The 23,559-nt window shown below is 37.3% G+C and overlaps 1 protein-coding gene across 1 annotated transcript; it reads right to left on the bottom strand.

Moving 5' to 3' along the window:
* Nucleotides 1-1,323: 1,323 nt before the first annotated feature.
* On the bottom strand, nucleotides 1,324-22,915 carry CAT (catalase). Its single transcript, XM_033006851.2, has 13 exons — nucleotides 22,650-22,915; nucleotides 17,108-17,279; nucleotides 15,915-16,025; nucleotides 14,386-14,516; nucleotides 13,319-13,423; nucleotides 12,143-12,268; nucleotides 10,602-10,793; nucleotides 9,510-9,662; nucleotides 8,203-8,341; nucleotides 5,582-5,712; nucleotides 4,808-4,915; nucleotides 4,168-4,254; nucleotides 1,324-3,706 (listed from the first exon to the last, which is right to left on the bottom strand). Exons 1-13 carry the CDS (start codon nucleotides 22,713-22,715, stop codon nucleotides 3,641-3,643), a joined length of 1,587 nt encoding a protein of 528 aa, XP_032862742.2. The 5' UTR covers nucleotides 22,716-22,915; the 3' UTR covers nucleotides 1,324-3,640.
* Between the last annotated feature and the right edge of the window lie 644 nt (nucleotides 22,916-23,559).

Genomic DNA, 23,559 nt, shown 5'->3' with positions numbered 1-23,559 from the left:
GGTAATTAGCTGTAAATGGATTTGTCATCTTGTTTATTTGAAGAAATAGCATTTTTGTTCTTCCAGTATTGCCTAACTCTCTCAGTGCCTTTTGAAAATGCCAAGTTTTACTGTATAATACTTGCCACAGCCAGCTTAGCAGCGCAGAACACAGGTCAGTCTTTTAAGCACAACTACACTGAAATTGTGAGTTTTCAAAACAAAGGTAGCTGCAGAAACTACATACTACCTACCTAGCCCATTCTAGGTCTTCTCAACATTTCTGCAGAAGATGTTTCCTCACTTTTTCTTATTCCTTGGTGCTTGATTTTCTTTCCTGACTTGACATTATCCAAATTTTGGCCTAATCTCTACTCTAAATTAGTATGAATTACAGTAGAATTTATTAGTGATAACCATTTACAGGCATGGTCAGATAAAGGTCATCTGGACAAAGTTAATAAAATAGCTGTCCATGTTAAACACTCTAATAAAATCTCCACAAGTTAATGTCACAGTGTCCTTTCCACCATGGGGTCAGTAGGTGTGTACTTATCCACTGTTTTGTAAAGGTTACCTTACAATGTACAATGAGGCACATTGTTCCTTACCTGTGAAACAAAAAGTAGGGATTTAGGAACAAAGTAACTGCAAGAAGAAAAGCAGAACTGAACATTTGGGTAATATAGGTGGTAGAATATATCTCTGTACTGACGGCTCTTTGAAAGGCTGCATGGTAGCTTGGAGATCCTTCAAGTGCTGTATTCCAACTTTACATACTCAAACTATTAAGAACTGTAGTTCAGTAAAATTTGAGTGAACTGCAATGAAAAACTAACTAGATAACCTTGTGACAATTTTGCAAACGGCCACCAAAGTTTTTTAGATCAAAAGTAACAAAAAGGTCCTTCAGCAAATAGAGCCTTAAGTAAGGAATCATCAAAGCAGCCCACAGTAAAGCAGGACAGCAACATTTTCCCACCTATATGATAGACACAATCATAGACACTGCTGCACCACAGACATGAGCAGCATTCCCTTTTCCATAGGCTTAGGAAATTAAAGAGAAGGTGCCTAACAAGTGATTTCGCATATAAGAGCTGAGCAAAAGTTAATGCTTGGCCCCTACACATGAATTCCAAGTGTCAGCCTTGAGTCCAAGGCCTTTTTTTGTCAGTCAGGACCTGTGCAGGGCAAGGAACTAAGTTCTGAAATAGATACCGATTTCCCAGAACTTCAACAGCTTCTGTACAATCTGCAAAGAGCAGATGAAGGCGTGAACTCCCTAGATTAAGATAAACTATTTGAAAACATTTGCATAGAAAAACAGACATGTTGCCAAGAGGTTTTTAAATTTTATTTTATTTCAGAAATAAAAGAGGAAGACAATATAATTCAGTTAACAGACACAACCAAAATTAAAGATTAAGCCTTGCTTATTCTTTTCCAGACTCATTAGGATTTGATGTTCCAGCAAGAAATACTCTCATGCATTCATGTAGCTCTTTCAGTTCCCACTTGCCTGATCAGGTAAAAATCCAGTTGCATCCCAGAACAGAGTAGGCCATCAATTCATATTATTTTACTGCACCTATATCACAGCTAATTTTTCACCATAAGTTAGTAGATAAATGAGTTGGAGAAGTAGCTTTCTACAATTTAATGAAACAGCACTTCTTTATCTATCTGCCATCACTTCCGTGAATTGGCATTCCAACTTAAATGCCAAATCAGGAAGTACTCCTACTCAAAAGAAAACTCATGACAGACCCAGAAATATGCTGAATATTGAAAACAAATCTGCTACAATTTGAAATTTGTATTAAATTTGCTTGAGTTAAGAGCTAGTGGCTAGGCTCCGAGATCTTTTGTAGCATCATTCATGCTTCTTCCAATCCAAATGCTAATGAGGCAGTATCAGCAGGCAAACAATGAAAGCAAGGATTTCAAACAAGGATAATGCTGTGCAACTAGGATCTGGACTAAATATATATATACACTGATCTTCCTCTTTGGCAAGGAAGAAGTAACAGGCGGAGTAGTTACTAAAACTTGCCAGGACTTTAGATGCACGGTGAATTGCCTGATCCTACCAAGTACACTTCTGAAACTCTTTTGGTCTGTTAAGATTAACTTCAATGTGCAACAAGTATGACAGAATTTTTTTATTCAAAACTCCAATAGTCAACTTGGAAACTAATTATCCCATAACTGGCTAACACTTTCCAAATAGTTATGTAAGAAAAAATACTAGGTAGGATTTTGGACCTTATAAAACAGCAGTTTAAGCCTTGGTTTTGTTGTATGCTTGTATAGTAAAACACCCAGATACTGACAACATGCTTTCTCAGGGAACCACTACTCAGATTCAACCAAGGTAGTGTCCAGAAATTCCATAATTATAATTTAACTATTGCTCTAAGTTCTCAAATACAAACACTTTCATTTTGAGCCAATTAGTAAAACCTGATTAAAGATTATACTCCAAGACTGAAGACAAAAAAAGAAAAAATATTACTAAGCTAAAGAAACTCCTTTGGATCTAAGGAATAGTAATAGGAAAGACCTTTCAATCCAAAGGGTTCCAAAATCTTTTGCACTAATTAACTAAACTGCAAATACTAGAGAACATTACAGCATGCCTAAAATCAGGTTCTATACATCTATGTAGTTATAGATACCCACATTCATACAAACATGCCACTTTAATTGAAGTCTAACTCTGAAAACTAGCTCTGGCTTGATCATTAGATAGCAATATCAGATTACGGCAGTAAAATAACAGAATTTCAGGAATCACTGGGAGTTGTTTTGAAAGTGCTTGAGCCCAAATTTGGCCAAGATAAAAATATTTACACAGTTGGAGGTTAAATTTCTCATACACTTGGAAAATGATTAATTTTCTATTTCAGTTCTCACAGATTAGAAAAAACAATTCCCCCTCCCCAGTGAACTTTAAAGTGTAATCAGTTTAGTTGTAAAGTGTATGTAATAATAAAATATCCTTAGGTCAGTTATATCCTAACCTAACATTAGTAAGCAGAGATCATCTTAAAATATGTATTGGGAATAAAATTTACACGTATTCAATTAAACTTTCTAGTTAGCTTCATTTTGACCATAAGGAACAAGACATAACCAACATTTTACTTGAACTACTGTATATTGTTTTACTTCTGGACAGCCAAAAATTAAATTCAAAGGAAGTGTCTACGAATACTACAGATAACTATTTTATTAGAAATATTGAGCAACATCAGCTTTTTAACATAAACAAGTTTACCCATAAGGATAATCACAGTATCATTACAGAAGTTTGTGTGATTTAGCCAGGAAAGTTTTATAACAAAAAAAAAAAAAAAAAAAGAAACAAAACTGTATTTTGATTAAACTTATGTTTGCTTCTAGAAACAATTTTTAGTCATTAATTTGATTAAAATCACCATGTGTTGTTAACAAGCAGTAAAGCACTAGTGTTGAAAGGCACTAGGATTGTTAGCTTGTGTTACCTAGTTTCCAATACAGACACAGGCACTTGAAAGCTTAATAAATCAAGCCTGTAAAACACTTCTGTATTTGTGCGGAAATCTGCTACATTCCAACAGGTTGTCCTGCAGTTGTAAGGATGCAAAATTCATAGAGTAAATCTCTGCAGTATGCTTTACAAGTTGGATCTTTCTTTGGCAGACACACGAGATGTGGACTGTGTATATGTCCTAATTACATCCTAGAAATAATACAAAGAAATATTCAGAGCAAGTTCCATTAAAACTAGTTAGGGGAACTTCAGAAAAAAAAAAAATTATTTGAAGCAACAACGTTGTTGTTCTATGTAGCAAGCACTGAGCCCGGAAGAGGCTTGTGGCAAAGTTTCATTACCATTACAAAAAGTGGGTAATCCTTTGATCTGAAGAATCAACCTGAACACATTGCATATCATGTACAGTTATCTTCCAGAAGCCTTACAAAACCCAACTGAAACAAAGTAATTGTACATCATTGGTTAATCAGCAGGTAATTAAATGTAATTAGAGCAATGTTTCCTCATTTTGTAATTCTACATGCACTGACTTCTCCCATTTAAACCAAATGGGAATCAAGACCAATTTCTCACTTTGCTGGATTTACAAAAGCAGCTATGATATTTCACAGCCATTCAAAATTAATCTACAGAAATCATTAGCATACCTTTTTCCCACTTTCAGCATTGTATTTGTCCAGCAAAACTTGAATACGGGCACCATAGTCAGGATGAACATCAGTGAAGTTTTTCACCTAAACAAGACGACAGAACAGAAAGGGCAAGAAGAATTTTTCCCTCCGCTTCAGTACATAAGGAAGAAAATGAAAACTTTTTCCAAAAGTTTAATTCTGACCAGCCAGAAACACGCTATGAACATCTTCAAACACTATTACCTCACATAGAGCTCTTTCCAAAGCTAAACAAAGTTCCCCTGGGAAGGATAACGATCCAATCCCTCCCTGGCCTTCACTGCATTTTCCTGGTTTAGAGCAAAACATTACACTGGCAGTCATCTGGTATTTGAAGCACCAAGCTAGACACATAATGACATCCTTGCTGTTCAACACTAATCCCATTCCCCTCATCAGGAAAAAGTTACTTTATCATGTTATACTATGTAACTAGGTACACATTTGAGTGTTCTGTATTGATAATTCCTGCATAAGAAAAATCCAGCAGTTGCCTTCACAGAAGAGAAATCCTGATCTTCATTTCCACAAACATACTGCCATTTTGACACAGTTACCAGACCGCAAGAAACCTTGGAATAAAGAACAAAGGCTAAAAAACAAATAGGTCACTTACAGCTCTCTTCTGAATGAAGAGTTGTGCATCTTTAAGATGATCAGCAATGTTTTTACACAGCCTTTGGCGTTCATCCTCCTTCAGCACTTTGGTATAGAAATCTCGCACCTTTCGATTGGAAACAAAGTTTTATTTGAGATTCCCAAAAGCAAGCCATTCGACCTGTGGCAGCCAATAACACTTACTAGACTTCTAGGATTCATTATTACTGAAAAAGAATAGTTTCCACTTACTAGTCAAGCAACACTTAAAATACTCAAAATACTTAAAAGGCAACCAATTTGTGGGTGGATTTTTGTTTGTTGTTTTGGTTTGGGTTTTGGTTGTGGTTTTTTTTTTTTTTTTTTTTTTTTTTGTAAACCTGCTAACAACTTCCATTTCAAGCTTGAAATAACTGCTGCTTATTGACTTACTGAAAACAAATAAACTGTTGCTGTTGGAGTCAGGAATTGATGATCATGACATAACATGCACACTCTACTTTGCATATCTGCAGACACTAATTGCAAGAAGACAAAGTTACAACCTCTAGCTATCCGCGCTCAGAATATGGATGGCAAAGTGCTGTGAGAATTCACATCCACAAAAGATCAGTTATTCATGAAATTAAGCTGCATGGAGATCTTCTAAGGTCTCATAAGAGCTGAACTTCAGGTTAGCCCAGACGCTTCAGAGATGAGCCATGTTGGAATGATTCTTATTAACATTCTCTAGACTCATCCTATAAACTCATTTTATGTAATAAGCAACATGAAGCCTTTTTGGACATCATACCTGAGTCACATTATCTTCATTTGCACTATTGAAGCGCTGCACATCTCCCGAAACAGACATGCGGCTCTCCTTTACCACGGGCTGATCTTCTGGACCAGTAAAACTATTTGGATAATAGTTTGGGGCACCACCTGAAGACAAACAACCATCACCCCAAAAAAAAAACCCAAAACAATCAGATGACAACTCTCTCAGATTAAGTCAGAAGACAGAAAATGTTCTATTGCCTAGAAGAACCTAAATCTATTACCCAATTATGATTCACTTTATTAAAAACAGTTGTCAGCGTTGTTCTGTCAACATACAGCTGAACATCAGGAGCTGTGTCTTCATGCCAGTCCTCAACAGCACTTACTACAGAATTTCAACAGCTTTTTGATGGAAAAATTGATTTGTTTCAGAAACAAGGAGGTCTGGCCATTCTCACAACATTATTGCTCAGACAATTTGAGTAGACAAAGTCATGTAAGTCATACAAATTTTTAGATAAAGGCAGCATAAAAACACACTTTTATCTACCTATCTGAAGCACTGTTAATCTTAACTATGTAGGGGGTTTATTTTAAACACATAGTAAGCTAACAGAACTCCATAAAAACAAACTTATTACCTGGTTTTAGACAGGAGAAGCTGTTTTCAAGTTCTCATTTTACAAATATTTTCCTCTCCTCCCTCACCAAGTATTAGAATTCATAGCCAAGGGGAATACAGGGGTTTTCACATGAGGCATAGCTTAAGTATATCCTTGTTTACTCTCAGGTGTAAACCAGTCACTAATGGGCAAACACTGACAGAACATAACCTGCTGAATAGTGGTGAAGTTAAAGTTCTAGTCTTCGCATTTATACTCTTGTCTTTCACAATCAGTTGGAAATCAGACAGTAAAGCAGTTTAAGAAAGTAGACTCAGTGTATGAAAGTCAGTCTTTAAATTTAGAAAATGAAAACACAGATTTCTCAAAGACATTTAGATCATCTCTATTATTTTTATAATAGATTTTTGCCTAGGAGTAGAAACAAAGAGGTAGTAATTAACTTCTGTGAAACTATTTCTCTGGTATATTTCAGCATTTTAATTAATATTTTAGAACTTCTTCAATTACATCCCCTTTAACAAACGTGTTTTTACAAGTCTTCCAAGGAACATAAACTAGGGACATTACTGAATTCATTTGACTGGGGGTGTTCTCCTGTAAACCCCCCTTTCTCTTACAGGCCTATCTGTAAGTTTTTAAACACAGCTTAAGCTTCATTTGGTTTTTACACTTTTTAAAAAAACTCCCCACCCCCTGTCCAAACATCCATATAAAGTCTCCTTTCCTGGATTAATAAGAGATACACACCCGTTCTAAACAAGTATGTAAAGATAACAGAAATTATACTTTTCAGGAACCAAGGAAAAAAAAAAAAAAAACACACACCTTTTCTCCCCCATTGTTTACAAAATTAAAAATTAGTCTACTTGTAGCAAGCAGAAGCTACATACATTGAACTGAAAACCACTAATCACCTACTTCACACAAAGCTGAAGTTATGAGGAACATCCATGTGCTTCTTTTAAAGTCTTAAAAAAAGATTTAAAAAGCGCATTCTGTAATCTACACAAGCATGCTTATGTTCTACAGCAAAGTTTTGATTATCAATACTTGTACAAGAGTGATGAGAGACATACAGTGGATACATGAATAAGAGCAACGAAGGCTATGCAGCTGATTTAAGAATGCTTTCAACAAGATCCCTCAAACAGGAGATAACAGGATAAAAGTCAGTGTTTCATCAATTAGTATCATGTCAAGAACATAGCAAACAGAGAAATAAAAGGTCACTTTTTGTAGTAAGAATTAATCAGGTAGACCCTCCTCAAGGATCTGTATGAAGACTAGTACTATTCAACACATTCATGAAGTTACCTGAAAAGGGAGCAAATAAATTGACAGTTTAGTGCCTGCAAAGTTTAACCTAGTCAAAATCTAAGCCAGCTATTTATACTGACACAATCTCGTGCTACCAAAACAGTGCATCAAAACGGCTTTTCAGAAAACAATTTTATTTGCCACATAATTCACACAGGGAATAGCAATGCATGCAAATTTATACATGCACAATCGTGCATTCTAAGATATGTCATTACCTATCACAAAATAGATCTTGGGTTCATTTGGACAGTTTGAGGTAAATTACTTTCTGTTGCTGGTGAATGCCAAGTTAAAGAGTATTAGGGATGACAAGTGGACAAATTTAGGGCACTCTACAGAAAGAAGCATGTGGTAGATTCATAACAACTACATGTGAGGCCAACTGATCTCAAAGACCTAGTAATATAAGGAAAGGTATCAAAAGGTTGACAAAGACTACAAGAGGTAAGGAACGGTTTTCACATAAAAGACGACAAACTGGGAAGTCTGAAGCTCAGGAAATTATACAGTGATGTTTGAGTTGGTGGAAGAAGTCACAAGAGACACTGAGTGGTTAAGGAGAAAAAGTAGCATTTCTTGTAGTGTAAGTCAGTAATATCCAAACCTCCCATTTGTTTATCAAGTATCTTAAATCCCCTGTGAACAGAAAAGAGTTCTGCAGTACATGTGTAAATATCACTATATTTAAATATATTTCCATCACTACCTTGGTTGTCAGAAACGCACATTGGTCCATCTCTCTGGTAATTGGCCACACGGGTTCTGAAGGGGCAGTTCACAGGAATTTGTAGATAGTTAGGTCCCAGACGGTGTCTATGGGTGTCAGGATACGAAAAAAGACGACCCTAAAACATTTATCAATAACATTAACTACTGCTTGCTGAAAGATATCATTTAAGTGGTATATGCCAATTCAAAGCACCATACATTAAATAGTAAAAGAGATAAGACTGTTTCCTTTGCATTTATATTCCTCACATACTTCAGTCTAAAGTGACACTCGGCCACAGACTAACTTTGCTGGAATACTAGTGAAGAATGGCAGGATGAAGTGCATTTATGCAGCTTGGGTATTTCTTACCAATTTCAGAATGCTAAACCTTTTCCGAAGCAGGAAAACTGTTACACAGTAGAGATTAAAATTATTACAGTGGTGCTAAAAGTTACTACGGAATAATATAATATTCCCCTACTTACTTTCAAACTTAGATTTTAAAATTGATTACATCTGGAATATGTTAGTCCCTTATTTATTTACTGAACTGAACCTGAAGCAGTTCTAATGACATCTGGATGCCAAGACGACAGACTGAAGTCTGTGGAAGCAAAGAGGAGCAAACCAAAAGAACTGCATGATGGTTCAAGAGTTTATCCAGTTAAAACTGTCAAAATATCTTCTTGTTTCCATGGATATCACTTGAAATAACAATCTGGTTTTAATCTGAAAAAGTGTAACATGCAAACATCCACAACTCCACAGGCAGATTAGTCTACTGCAGCCGGTCTTATCAGATATTTTGACCTGTAAGAAATCTGATACTAATTCTAAAGAACAGCCTTGTGGTTTGTATCAGGGATTAGTTATATCTGTATTTTAAAGCATTTGAAGTCCACCTCTCATACTCCTAAGAGTTTATAATTCAAAGATATACTTTAAGAGCATGAATAAATTATGCATTGCTGCTATGGTTTTATCCCATACTTCTTGACAGACTGACAGATTTCCCCATTAACTCTGATAGCTGTTGCAGATGCCCTTTAAATTCTAGATTTTCTATTCCTTTATATTCCTTTAGTTCTTTCCTGTTCTCTTTATATTAAATTTCGGATGAGGACATCAAACAGTGATCATTAAAAAAACACCACCAAAATAAAATTAAACAAAAAAAAAAAAATCAGTTGCTTTCCATCTGTCAGGTTTACTGCTGCTACACAAAGGATAGGAATGCTTTCATAAACAGAAAAGCAAATGTAATGCTCTTCAGGTAAAATCTTACATGCATTGTAGTTTACCTGCAGCATTTTATCAGGGCTAGGTTCAATGCCAGGTGGCATGTTGCTGGGATCATATGCCATCTGTTCTACCTCTACAAAATAATTGACAGGATTCCTGTTCAAGACAAGCTTTCCCACAGGGATGAGAGGGTAGTCACCATGTGGCCAAATCTATAAAGATATAATACACATATGTTAAAATCAACATTATTACACTATTATACAGCTTAAATAATTACTAGGAAGCATTTGCCCGATTTAAGTCTTGATTGAGAAAATACATTACTGAAGAAATTTATTTTGCTAACAAACGTTTTGAGAAATGTGTTATTTTAAGAAATCTTTTGCAGTTAATACAGAGTATTAATGCAACTTATTGCCTCATCTCAGCATAATCTCAGCACTTGAATACTTAAATGAAATACCCACAGGCGCTTGAAAAACTGCCCAGGAATGCAATACTGTAGGTGGAACTGGAAGCATGATTGTTTTCAGCTACTTCAAAATGTAACCAGCCTAATTAGCCTTTTCTTTGTCATCTTAGCCTCTGCTTTCAATTTCAAAAGTCTTTAGCCGTTTTTGCAGAGCAATATTAGTGGAAAAAAAAACCAAAATAATACAGATTTATGTTAGTACCTTTCAATAAGCCATTCCTTGGAACAGCAATTGGAATTCTGACAAAATCAGACCAACAATCAGAAGCTACATTACCAACAACACTTAAAATTAGCGAGCTCAGGGTGTGACTGTATGATCTGAGATCACATTTGGGAAATGCAGTGCAGTTGTAATCGACAGGCCTGGAATCAAACCCTATCCATACTTCACTGAGGAAGAGTAACATCAGATAGATCATCAATATACTTTAATCTCCAGAATTTCTAAACTCATCATGACCATATAATAAAGAGTACACTAGAAAAAAAAAAAAAAAGGGAAGAATAAAAAGGACAAACTAACTTCATTAATAGGCACTAGTAAAAAACCAGTGATACTCCATGGAACCTGTTACACTTTTATAGATAAACTCAGTCCTGGCGTCTGCTACATTTTGATTTCATGACCTTTCTTAAACTAGCTGAAATTGAATATTAACAGTATCAGAAATACCTTAGTTAAATCAAAAGGATTAAATGGAAACTTCTCTGCTTCTTCAAACGTCATAACTTGAATGTAGAAAGACCAGGATGGATAGTCCCCCTTGGCAATGGCATTGTAAAGATCACGTATTCCATAATCAGGATCAGTAGAAGCCAATCTTCCTGCTTCTTCAACAGAAAGATTTTTGATGCCCTGGTCAGTCTAAAAGCAGTAAAAGCAATAGCACCAGTTACAACAGAAAGTATTACGGAAATCATTAATAAGAATGTACTTTAACAAGACTTATAATCTAAGAATGCAATTGTCCACATTCCAATCTCCAATAATTTGAGCTCAGAAAAATAGTACATTCAACAGCTGTCTTCCAGATAAAAATTAGAAAGTGAAATAAATATGTAATGCTATACCGCAGAATGCAAGACCATGTCCAAGTATGATTCCTCCAGCATATCCAAGTAAAGAGGTCTTCTCTCTCCCCTAACAAAACAGAGTGCTCCTTTATGGTCACATCATCCTACTTTTTTTATCACTTTATGTTGGCATGTGATCTGAAGGAAAAGTTGCAGCCCTCAGGACTGAAAGTTCTGGATTCTATATGAATCTCAATTTCCCACCCTTACCCCTAGTTCTGTGACATCTTTAGCACTAACTAAAATCTCACTTTAATAAATTCTGACAACTTGAAGGCTAAAAACTGCTACACAATCCCTCTTAGTTTAGCATAATGGTTTCCAAAGTCTTGCTTCAAAGGTAGATACCCAGCCTCCACTAAAGCCTAATGAAGTAAGAAACTATATTGCCTTTAAAATTTCAAAGGCAAGTTGTTTTCAAGCAAGATGTGCTAGAGGCTGCTTTCTCAGAAAAGTATGGAAGTTCTGTGAGGTTCTGTGAGCTCTTGGAAACAGAATAGTTACATTTTGGTATACAGTCGAGGCCATCTTAAAAATACTAAGTCAGTGCAGCTCATAACCAGAAGGTAAATGGGAACAAAAACCAGGTCCAGACCAAGAGAACTTCTACTTGAAGAAGCACCTGCTGAATCCAAACTACTGTGTAGCCATGAACATGAAACGGGAATGTATCACACACTGAATAAAACACACTTTCAAAGGGCTAGAGGATTCTTGCATCCGCACTGAATGATAGCAAGGGAGTCCGACAGGAAGTTGCTGCACAGCTTCATGCCCAAAACACACAGCAGTACGAGGCTGAAATGCAATAAGCTGAACTAGGTGCCCAGAGCTCACCACACAAGCAGACTGTGTTCTCCAATAACAAGAGACAGCTTCCCAATGAAGAGTTTTTCCTAGTCTAGTAACTACCTACTGTGTCACAGCAGGAACAATGAAGCTCATCATATTTGATAAAGGCATGGAACAGATATAAAAAAAAAAACACACACACTTTTCTGATTGGGTCTATGCACTAACAAGTCTTTTCTGAATTAAACTTGTAAAGTCACAGAGTATTTTTAGACAATCTATTTAAACTGCTTTTTTATCCACTATGACATATACTTCCAATAAATAACTGGAAAAAAACATCAATACCTTGACATGGAATTTGCAATAAACTGCTCTTCCACTAGCATTAACCAGTTTAAAAGTATGTGACCCATATCCGTTCATATGGCGATAGCCATCAGGAATACCACGATCGCTGAACAAGAAAGACACCTAAAGAGAAGGAACAAACAATATTAACGAACTCACCAGTTTAAGAGTAAAGTGACCGTTAATGCAATAAATCAACTTTTTCTCTAATCTGCATCGCCAGAGGATATCTTAATGTTATGTATTCCTTGACGAATTTCTAGCTTCAGTTTTAAGACTGTTAATGAAAGAAGAGTTTTGGTTTTGCACAAAGAACAACTGTGAATTAAACCTATGTGAAGTTTTATGCCCACATCAAATACCTGGTGAAGTACAAGACATTAACCTAGTGGTAATGTTATAACTTCCCCTATAAGCACAGAGTAAGGAAGCATGGATAATTTGAGTTAAATATAAATAAGAACTTTTTCCAGGTAAAGACAAAATTTGAAAACTGAAATCCTTAACAACTAGTTCTCTGAAGTCTTCAAGCAGTAAACACCCCACCACGCAAATATATCCAAAATGCTGCTTTTCTTCAGGTTTATGATCTCAAACAATGCTTGTGGTTTTTCTTTTTGCCATTAAAAGAAAATGGGTTCATAAAGAAGCCTTCCAGTAATTACTAAAAAATTACAACTGCATTTTAAATTTTATATTAGCTTTTTCTGCATAACCTTCTTAGATACAAATACATTTCAGAATAATTAGAATGCACTGTGAATTCTAGTCATCTTTGGAGTTGATCTAATGTGGTACACAATATGGAGCTTTAAATAAACTTGTACATGATAGCATTGCTTTCTCAGTATTCTACTGTTCTCTAACAGTTTTGCTGTTCACCATTATCTCCCCTGCTTTAGTGTTAGAAAACACAGCAACTTTCCCTTCATCCCCATATAAAATATTATTATGAAAACAGAAGAATCCCATGAATTTCATAGAGTCTTCAAAAGGAAAAAGGCTAGATACATGTACTAATAGTCTTAAAAGCTATTATAGGCCTTTCATCTTGACTGTTCCTAAAAGATTACGTAGGCTTCTAGATAAAACACAGGAAATAGATAGTTAAAAATATATGCTGTCATAACAATTTCCTTAATCATACAAAATGAAGTCAAAGGAGAACATTACTTGATGCAAAGACTCAGGGCGAAGACTCCAGAAATCCCACATCATGTCTGGATCCTTCAAATGAGTCTGAGGGTTCCTCTTTTGGCTATGGATGAAGGACGGAAACTAGTTTGTCCAGAAGTGGAAAAGGGAGGGGGAGGGAAAAAAATTATTCTGTAACAGCTCCAAATGATATGAGGTATATTAAGCAACTCCTGGTACAAAACAAGGCAAGCAGTATTTTCAGTACACAACTATGGAAGGAACAACACACTGAAAGACAAGACAAAGTTGTATGATCACTGCAAAAAAACAAAAAAAAGGTCATCTATTGTCATATAGATTTTATAACCAAACTCACTATCCCAATTTTACTGGTCTGTGAAAGTAAAACATTTGCAATTAGGACAAACAAGCTGTTCAAAGCTAAGGAATGTTTTCATTTGTCCAGTAAAGTGAGAGGAAAACCTTTTCAAGTTTGTATATCTGAACTTTACTGAATATTTGACTTAAATGAATGCAGAGATACTATAAAGTATATCTGTGCGGAACACCACCACTCAAGGAAAGTCCTTCTACTTAAAGTGCTGTTAAACTTGTACTAAAAGACAAAAAACACAAACAAACAAAGCAAAACAAAACACCAACAGATTTAATAAAAAGAATTTGCAAGAAGTTTTTAAATTGAAAAGTCCCCTGTCTGTGTCCCCCACCCCCAAACAGCCTCAGAATGAAAAAAACTGTCTACAGAATAAACCAGCTAATTTGAACACCAGTGGAATTGATCAGATCTGAAGTTAAAAACATAATAATGTATTTACTTGCTAGCTATTCTGCTGTAGCATGTGCTCTAGCAAACACAATTAAATGTGTGTGCTATTTGTGGTATGAATCCACATAGGTAATCAAGCATTAATTCTTAATTTTATTTTTTTTTTTAGTAACACCTTTTCAAGTAAAAAATGTTCAGACCATCTAACAAACAACGTTTAAGTGTGTCAGAACAACTGTTGCTTCTCAGTGAAGCAAGATGTGAACGCACTTTTGGACTCTTTTAGAAAGTATTGTCATCTTTTGCACTTACTCACCAACATTGCATCCCGAATAAAAAAGATAGGAGTATTATTTCCCACAAGATCCCAGTTACCCTCTTCTGTATAGAATTTCATTGCAAAGCCTCGAGGGTCACGAACTGTATCAGCTGACCCAGATTCTCCAGCTTGAAGAAACACATGAACATACAGGAGTGTTATGATAGGAAATGCAGACAAGTTGTAAGCATAAAAACACAGAGCTTGAAAAAACAGCATAAAATCCTAAAAGAGTGGAGTTTATTAAAGTCTTTTCTATACCAAGGAATTTGGGGCTTATTTTCAACAACACTTCAGGCACTGGACATTTCCAAAGTGTGAGCAGACACCCACCCAAGCATTCGGGCCACAGTTAAAGAAAAGACAAGCGTATCCACTTGAACCAATTAAGAGTGGAACTTGCATTATCACTAAAAGTAAACATCAGATTATAAGGCTGAATCAGCTAAAACCACATTAGTTTCTGTGCATGAAATCCCAGTGTGAAAGCTCTCAATTTAAATAGTGTGCTTAATAAAAAGGGAACTTATTATAGAAGAGTTGTAACCCTTTTAATTCCCTGCCAGCTTTAACCAAAACAGTCCTTTCAATGGGTAACTTTATACTAGAGCAAAAGCGTCCCAGAAGTACTCAGGAACAGCTAATGCTAAGCATGATGAAATAACAAGGACACTACTCATTCTCTCATAAAAAAATAGTAATTGTGTACTACAGAATAGCTAGGGAGCAACATGTTCAAACAGAGCAGGGAAAGGAAAGGTAACGATGCAACAACGTACTTCAGCACACAGTCCACAGATCAAACGCGGCCGCGTGTCTTTCCCCATATGCCATTCTGTGACCCCTTCGGTTTTGGTGACACAGGAAAAAGCCAGCTGGCCAAAAGCAGCAGCTCCTTGAGCCTTGTTGGTCTACTGTTTTCTCTCCAATACTACTTCCAGAACTGAATACTCATTAGCATTTCTTTTCTTTTAAATAAAGTAGTAACACATATATTTTGAAAGATCATTTTTCTGTCAGACAAGATACTGATCCTAAGGCCTGTTTTAACTAGTATCATTTAAGATTTTGCTAGTTTACGCATTCAGCTCTAAGAAATAAGAATTTATTTATGGAAGATTGTTTATTTTTCTTTGCCTAGTAAAGATATATAACTTTACAGCATGCATCCCCAAAACATTCCTACAGCATAGGAGATTACAGATATTTAACTTTCAAGTGTTAAACTGCAGTATGCAAGTGTTGATAAAGATCTGTCCAGAAACAAAGCAAGCTTTCCATCAGGAAAAAAAAAAATAGCTCAGGCTACCCTTTCTCTCACATTCCAGATGGAAAAGCATCTAAAGAGAGCTCTGACAGAAAGATGCAGTAGCTGCTTAAGGTCTTACAATTTAAATTAAATTCATAGAAGAGGGACTGGTTGGCAGAAAGCATTTCAAACTACCTTAAGTGCTCCACAATGCAAACATTGCTATCAGTGTAACTACAGCACATGTGTAAGGTACACGATAACTTTAGGGCCTTACCAACAGTGGAGAATCGTATAGCAATCGGAGTTCTTTTTCCAATGTGTTCAAACACTTTTGCTTTGCAATACTGGGTAATATCATGAGTGACTTCAAAATAGCCAAAGGCTCCTGAAGAGAAGCAATATCAAAATATCAGATCTAAATACCTTTCTTCCACTCATGGAAGTAACAGTAACAGTGTGTCTGTTATTCTGTTGTGGTCCAACATAAAACTTCAAGTCAAAACAGAACATGGAAATACACCAGCTTAAACACAGTTCATTTCTATGCACTAAAAGCACTCAATCTATTTTCACAAAATGAAGCTTACTTAACACAAACTACTATTCACATGGTGTTCACCCTCCCCTCCTTAACTGACTTACCAGTTCCCAGCAGCAATACAGACCTCCTTTCTACTGTGCAAAATTAAAAACAGTAGCTTTTTGGATGCTCTTCTGACAAGATTTGCATATTTATCTCAGAGCAAGATAAGTATTTCTTTAAACCTGATGTCTACTGCAGAATTTATGGTCCACCCGTAACCTGGATGAAGCAACAAAATTCTTCACACCCCCACAGAGGAATTTTTTCCACATACATTCACATTATAAATTCAGTCCTGTATTTTCTTCTTCTAGGGCAATGCGTAACAGAAATCAGAGGTGCCAGTTCTACCCTACTGAGATCAAGAACAAACTTTAAAACAAGTTGGTTGAGTTTTGTTTTTGGTTGGTGTGTGTTTGGTTTTTTTTTTTTTTTTTTTTTTTTTTTTTAATTTAACTATTAGATCATCATCTTGCTTTGGCAGACAGATACTTTGGATGACAAAGACAAGAATCTCTATCAAATAATATACAAACAGACATTAAAATAGAGACAGGCAAGTCTTCCCTTCCAGAGGAATGGCATACTATGGAGGAACAGATAGAGGAAGCAGAGATTACAGCAAATACATTAAAAATCTAAGGGCTAACACTATGTTTCAGCTCTTTTTTTTTTAGTGGTTATTCAGTGCTTCAAGTTTTGGCACTAAGTTCTTTTAAACCAGGCCTTACTACTGTTGTTGCTATGTTTTTTTTTTTTATTATAATCTATAATACTAAATTCTAGATAATATAATGCAATTTATGTCACAATCTACATGTTAACTCAAAAGCTTTCTGAAGTCTTATTCTGTTCCTAGAAAACATATGTGTTTTTAAACATACCTGCCCCTTTTGCATGCACAACTCTTTCAGGAATCCTCTCCCTGTCAAAATGAGCCATCTCATCAGTGAAAACAACATCTTGCACAAGAAGAGGTCCACGTGGCCCTACTGTCAGAATATTAAGCTTATCTCCTACTGGGTTCCCAGCACCAGTGGTCAAGACGTCTGGTTTCTGAAAGCAAGAGACAGTCAATATCACAAAACCAAAAATTAAAACCCCTCTATATTTATGTCACACAATGTGCATGTGTTCAACCATTTTGTGTCACAGGACATATTAACAGATATATAGCAAAGTGACATAAGATTCCTGAACTGGTTACAGAAAATATAGATGTCTAACTATATCACCACCATACTATGTCTGGGACTATTTAAGAAGGGGAGTTCAAATCATGTATTATCCAATAAATTTTTCCATGGTTCAGAAATACTACTTGTTAAGTTTATCTATCTTGCTTCACAAAAAATACGAAGTGTCAACCTTAAAACATGGATTAAGGCTCAGTTTGCCCCCATCTCAACAGGAGAGAAGGGAAGAGAAAGCTAGAAAAGGAGTAGCTGCTGAAAAGTAATAAGAGAGATAGGAGAGAAAGGAGGTAATGTCACTACGTGGATGGAGGCATAAGGAAAGAACTACAGTCACGCAGCATGAGGACTAAAAAGGGGTACCCATGGCTACTGTTGGTCTGGAAGAGCGCTGGAAAAATGCCATAAGCAAGAACACTTGAGGAATCATCATTCTAGACTCTTGAACCATAGGAGGACTAAGACTAACAAAAGCCCTGAGAAGCTCTACTGCCAACAGAAAACCTGTCAAAAGAACAGCAAACCACAATTTTATTTTTTTTTTTTACTAACATCATTATTGTCTTTAAAGAAACTGCCCAAGAGAGCCCATAGTCATTCTTTTCCCCTCTCTTCCATACCAAGTTTAAGTCAACTATTCTTGTAGGCTACTTAGAGCTGCAGCATCTTGTACGGTAGGAGTGACCCTGTACCTCAAAAAGCAGCCACTCTAAGACAACTTCAAAAATGCCTACTGGAACTCTGCAGCAGTATAGTTGAGCATACTCCCACTTTCTTAAAAAATCCCAGTAGAAAAGACTTCATCTGCATTACATATGGGGTCATAATGCTCCTCTAAGGTGACAATCCTATTTTACTGGGTACTGTAGAAAACACAGCAAGAAAGGTACATCAGCTCCAGAGACCTGATGATTACGGGTGTCAGTTTTTCCTGGAGTACACTAAATGTTAGGAGCCAGGACTATGCTTGTAAAGGACTTAGAAGAACAGAATAGAAGTTAATACAAAGAAAAAAAAAAAAAAAAAAACCACCAAAAAAACAGTTTGCAGCAGGGTGAGTTCAAATATCTGAATCACAGATTATGACCACCACCTTCTGCCAGTAGCATCCACGCACCTGAACCGCGGGAGAAGCACCGGAATAAACTCACTCATCCCCTCCTGACTACTTCTCCTTTTAAAGTTCTATAAATGAAAAGGGACAGTGAAGAGAAGGAAAAAGTAACTCTTGATGAGAAAGCCTTCACTACTATATCAACAACTTGATGGGGTTCCAATTTTTATACTGACAATCTAAGATCTGCTTTAAGCATTTAATTACTGTATACAGACAAAATTCCCATCTGTATTTCATGGAAGAGTATACTGAACTGGACTAGCCTCCACGTTCTTTTTCCCCCAAGAGGCAACCCACAAAGGCAAGGGAAAGAACAATTATTCATATCTACAACCCAAGACTGGATGAGGCAGAGTATACAGGGTGTTATATACACCTTTGTTTAACTCGGGTACACGAACAACCACATGAAAGGCATTTGACAGGATAACTGCATTCCCAATATGTTCTTACTAATATGCAACCCACACTACTCTACCTGGCTTGAATTCCCCAAATTTCTAGGTTCTTTATTCTTAAGTTCACCACTTCATTAGCATAAAGCCATAAACATAAATTCAACTCCTGAAATATGCTTAACATCCTAACTTACACTGAAATTTGTACAAACATTTTAAAAAGCCAATATATATCTGGTTACAAACAGGAAATGGATGTTCAGAAACTTACAGGGATGTTACCACTTTAGCTTTATTTAAAGTTTACTTAAGTCAAAGGAATATCTGCTTAAATCAAAACATTATCTATAGTTTGTCAAGGGAAATATGCAAGAATAGAAACTGTTCTCAGTATTCATTCCACTGCTTATGTATCATATGCTTCCTACCTTATATTTTGCTCAGTTTTAAATGAGCCAAAGTTTTCACTGTTCACTTTGAGAAATCACCTAGTCAGACTGCACGGGAAGTTCTAAGAGTTCAACTTCTTAAAGTTCTACCCTAACATATAATATAGCACCCTCGAACAGGTATTCTTTATTATGTTCTAGCTATTACCTTAAACTAGAAAATACTTAAATTGCCACTACAAATGAACTTTTTGAATTAGAATTTAATTTCATATATTACAGCAACTAGCGTGACACCACCATACTAAAGGAACTTCGGGGAAAAAGCTCATTCATCCATCTCATAATTCAGACTAGTAAATGTAAAATATTCACGAAACACAAATTAATGTAATTATACTGTCAGCTCAATATCCTGATCTATTTTCTGTACTGAGGCAAGAAAGCTACAAGGAACCCGTCCTGACACCCACTCTAAGCCTGTGCTTTGAAGAACTCTTTCTTAGAACACAGTACAGTTGCAGATGATAAGACTGCAAAATGCTCACACATCATGACATTTAACTTTTTGGTCAAGGATTTTTTGCCGTTTCCTTAGGGAGAACTGTTGGTTTTTTGTTTGTTTTGTTTTTTGTGTTTGTTTGTTTGGGTTTTTTTGTTTGTTTGTTTTGTTTTTGTTTTTTGTATCTGGCTTCCAGCACTACCAACATTTTTCTTTTATTTTCATTAGTTTTGCTGATTAAAAGCTTCAAGTTTCTCACAGATAAAACCCAGTGTATTATTTTTCCTAACCATAAATTGCTTGATTTTTTTCATATTGATGACTCCGCCATACTCATTTAAGACAGTCAAGCTCATTGTAATGTGATGAGCTAAAATGGATCCTACCAATGGTGTCCTAAGCTTCTGCATTTTCCTCTCCAACCTTCTTGTGTTACCGTTCATTACAGACACTTCCATCCTTCCCACGTGTTCTGCATTCACACAGAGACTTCCACTTCCTCCTCACTCTAAGGCAGTCCATCACTAAAAAACCCTGTGAACAGCTTCAGCACCATTTATGAATACTGACTACTATAATTCTAAGAAAAACAAACTTGGACTGGACTCCAGTGGCTCTTTTTCACAAGGAGCCACAGTTCTTAAGACCCCTCCAGTCCATACAGTGACTTTTTAAAGTCACTAATGTTTATGTCATCTTGAAGCAGTGACTAAGTTTCAATCAGTCTACTGAAAAACACAAAAGTTATGCTGAACTAGAGTCCTGTTTATCTCGGAGTTCTTCATAAATTCTAAGCAGCCCAGTAGGTTTAACCATGCAGTGGTAGGACTATAATGCATACATCAACACCTGTGACTTTCTCCTCTACAAAGTCCTTTCAAGAGCTTGGTAAAAGACAAGGGGAAAAAAAAAAAAAAATGTATCCTTAGTCTTAAGGAGACTTTTTGAGTCCTGATTCACCTTTTTAATACCTTCCATTTGATTACCTCAAGGATAGAAAAAACCCTTGCACTTTATTTGTAAACTATGCATGCAAAGACTAGAAGGTTTGTAGAGGTAAAGCAGCCCTTCACAAACCAACAGGCTATACTATTGTCTAAGAAACCACTTCTGTAATGCTAACATTTAGGACTACTAGAAGTAGTAACTAAAATCACAAATTTTTCAAACTAAACCCATAAAAGAATTTAACAGCTCTTTTGCTGTACAGTCTCTTTTGTGTAGGCAGACTTTGTGAAAGGTTCTTTCCAGCATTCACATTAGAAGTACAAACACTTTTTTTTAATGTTAGGATATATTCACTTTAGTTTCAGGATAGTGTTATGTGGGGCACACAAAACCAGTTCCATCAGTGTAAAGGGAGAGTTAAAAAAAACACAGTAGTTTTAAGTTTTAAGAAGAATTCTTGTACCACTTTTGGACTTGAGTTTGTTTGATGCCTATATTTTCATACAGTTGGGAGCTGCATACAGTCAAAACCTTACAAGATAAGAACTTTCAAATCTACATGTGTATTTCATTACAGCACTAACCCACCATGACAGAAAGGAGGGAAACAAAGCCAGGAGAATTTTAGTCACAGCTGTTGTAAAGACCATACATCAAAGTACATACTTCCAGGCATTACTGATACTTTGCACCTTAAACAAGTCACTTTAAAATTCTAATAAGTCCTCCCTACTTTCTATCTTAAGGTCTCATGACTCCTTATGCAACACAGACTTTGGGTTGCCTCCCAATCTTCAAATTAACCTTGGCCTGTATTCAAATACTGCTTTGTTCCAGAAAAAAACAACATCCATACAAAAAGTAATACTCGTGGTACAAAAATAAAATATTATAAAGCATGCTAGAGTATGTCGGAAGTCACAGTTCATTACTAGAAAGTAGTTTTCATACAGTACCTTTTAGAATCAAGGGGAAAAAAATGAAATCAAGATGACTTAACAACTACAAGCAGTGGGAAGTGAAGTATCCATTTGTGTCTTGTAAGACTGCTACTTAGCATAACCAGCAGAAAAAGTATTTAAGACCAATTTTCTGTCAGAAAATACATAGTAGAAATTATTACAGTGATTTGAAGAAGGGAAATCAAGTCTTGCAGCATTTATACATTCACCCAAATCTCTGAAGCATATTCCATATCTTCAGCAAATTGAAAGTCATGCTGTTGATTACACATTCTTACAATTTCAGTCAGCCCCTTGCCTCAATCCACTTCAACCTGGCAAACAAGTCTCCACAGATTGCTGAATGTACTTTATATTTTACTTTATTCCCTAATTACATTTTTACTGGCTTCTATTAATGTAATAGCAGAATTGGAAATGTGAGTATCTGAGACGAAAAAAAAAAATAATGAAAAAAAAAAAAAAAAAAAACTAGTATCTCTGTCCAAGGAGGACCTGGCTGCTCAGGCGCAGAAAACCCCCATTCCTGCCTAAAAGAAGCTGCGGACAGGGCAGAGCCGAGTGCCAGCAGCGCTGACCGCCCTTGTCCCTCCGGCCAGCTGGCAGCCGCCAGCCCCTTCGCGCCAGGCTTTTCCCGGACGAGCGCTCCCCGTTACGGGCCGAGGACGCCTCGCCCCCCGCCAGACAACCCGGCCGCGGAGCACCGCGGCCCCCAGGCCCTGTCCGGCCCCGCCGCCTTCCCTCAGCTCAGGGCCCCCGGGCTCTGCGCCCTCCCGGGAAGGGGGTAACCCCGCCCGCGGAGCCACCACCCCTCCGCCATCCCCCTCACGGCGGGCCGGACCGTTACCGAACGGCGAACCGGACCGGAGGGAGAGCGGGGCGCCGAGGGGAGCAACTCCTCAGACCCCGCCGGATACCTGCGAGCCCCGCTGGTTCCGCCACTGCTTCAGCTGGTCCGAGGCGTCGTCCCTGCTGTCAGCCATTTTGCAAGCTTAGGCGACCCCCAAGACAGGAAAAGGCGGCGCGGTGGGAACGCGGGCGCGGAGAGAAACAAAAGCCAGGCGGGCTTGGGCTCGCTGCCGGAGCGGTGACCCCGCGAGCAGCCACCGCCGCCCCCGCCCCGCAGCCGCGGCAGGTAGCGGGAGCTCCTGCCCCTCCGGCTTCTACCCCAACGCTGCGCCCGCCCCCCGCTACCTCCCCGACCAATAGCGCCGCGCCCATCGGGCAGAGCGATCTGTGAATGGGTGAGGGAAACGTCAATCAGGGCGGTTGGGGGGGGGGGGGGGTGCCGGAGGCAGCCCGCTGCCGTTGCTTGTGAGGGACGGCGACAGGCGAGTGAGGGGCTGCAGGGAGGTTGTTCCCTTGTTATTTGAGCTTGAATGTGGGTAGTTAGCCGTGCAAGTAGTTTAATTTTTGGTGTTTTCAGTTTTGAGCTGTCGGAACTTTCTAAAGCTGCTGATTGGTGAGAAGTTACTCAGTGGCGTAGGAAATTACAGGATGAGGGCACTGTGAAAACAGCAATTACTTCAGGAGTTTCAGAGATAGGGTTTGTTTCAGCCGGAAAAAGTGTTATAAATTGAAAAGTCCAGGGGGCCAAGTGTATAGCTAAATGTTCGTTCCTGTATGTGTACCTCAAATCAGGCACAGGTGTTTAACATTATAATTCATATCTGCCCAATTGTAAACAGTATTTCTTTGGAGGCCTGAATTTAGGACCTTAAAAAAACCCCACTCCTGAATTAATAAGAAAACTCCCTGGGTTATACTTACAAATAATGAGGTAAATACGGTTCTGTTAGGCAACTGTAGTTTGCTCCTTAAAGCACT

Source organism: Tyto alba, unplaced genomic scaffold (genome assembly GCF_018691265.1).
Source record: "Tyto alba isolate M040663 unplaced genomic scaffold, T.alba_DEE_v4.0 Super-Scaffold_8, whole genome shotgun sequence".
NCBI lineage: Eukaryota > Metazoa > Chordata > Aves > Strigiformes > Tytonidae > Tyto > Tyto alba.
This window is presented reverse-complemented; position numbering and strand designations above follow the sequence as displayed.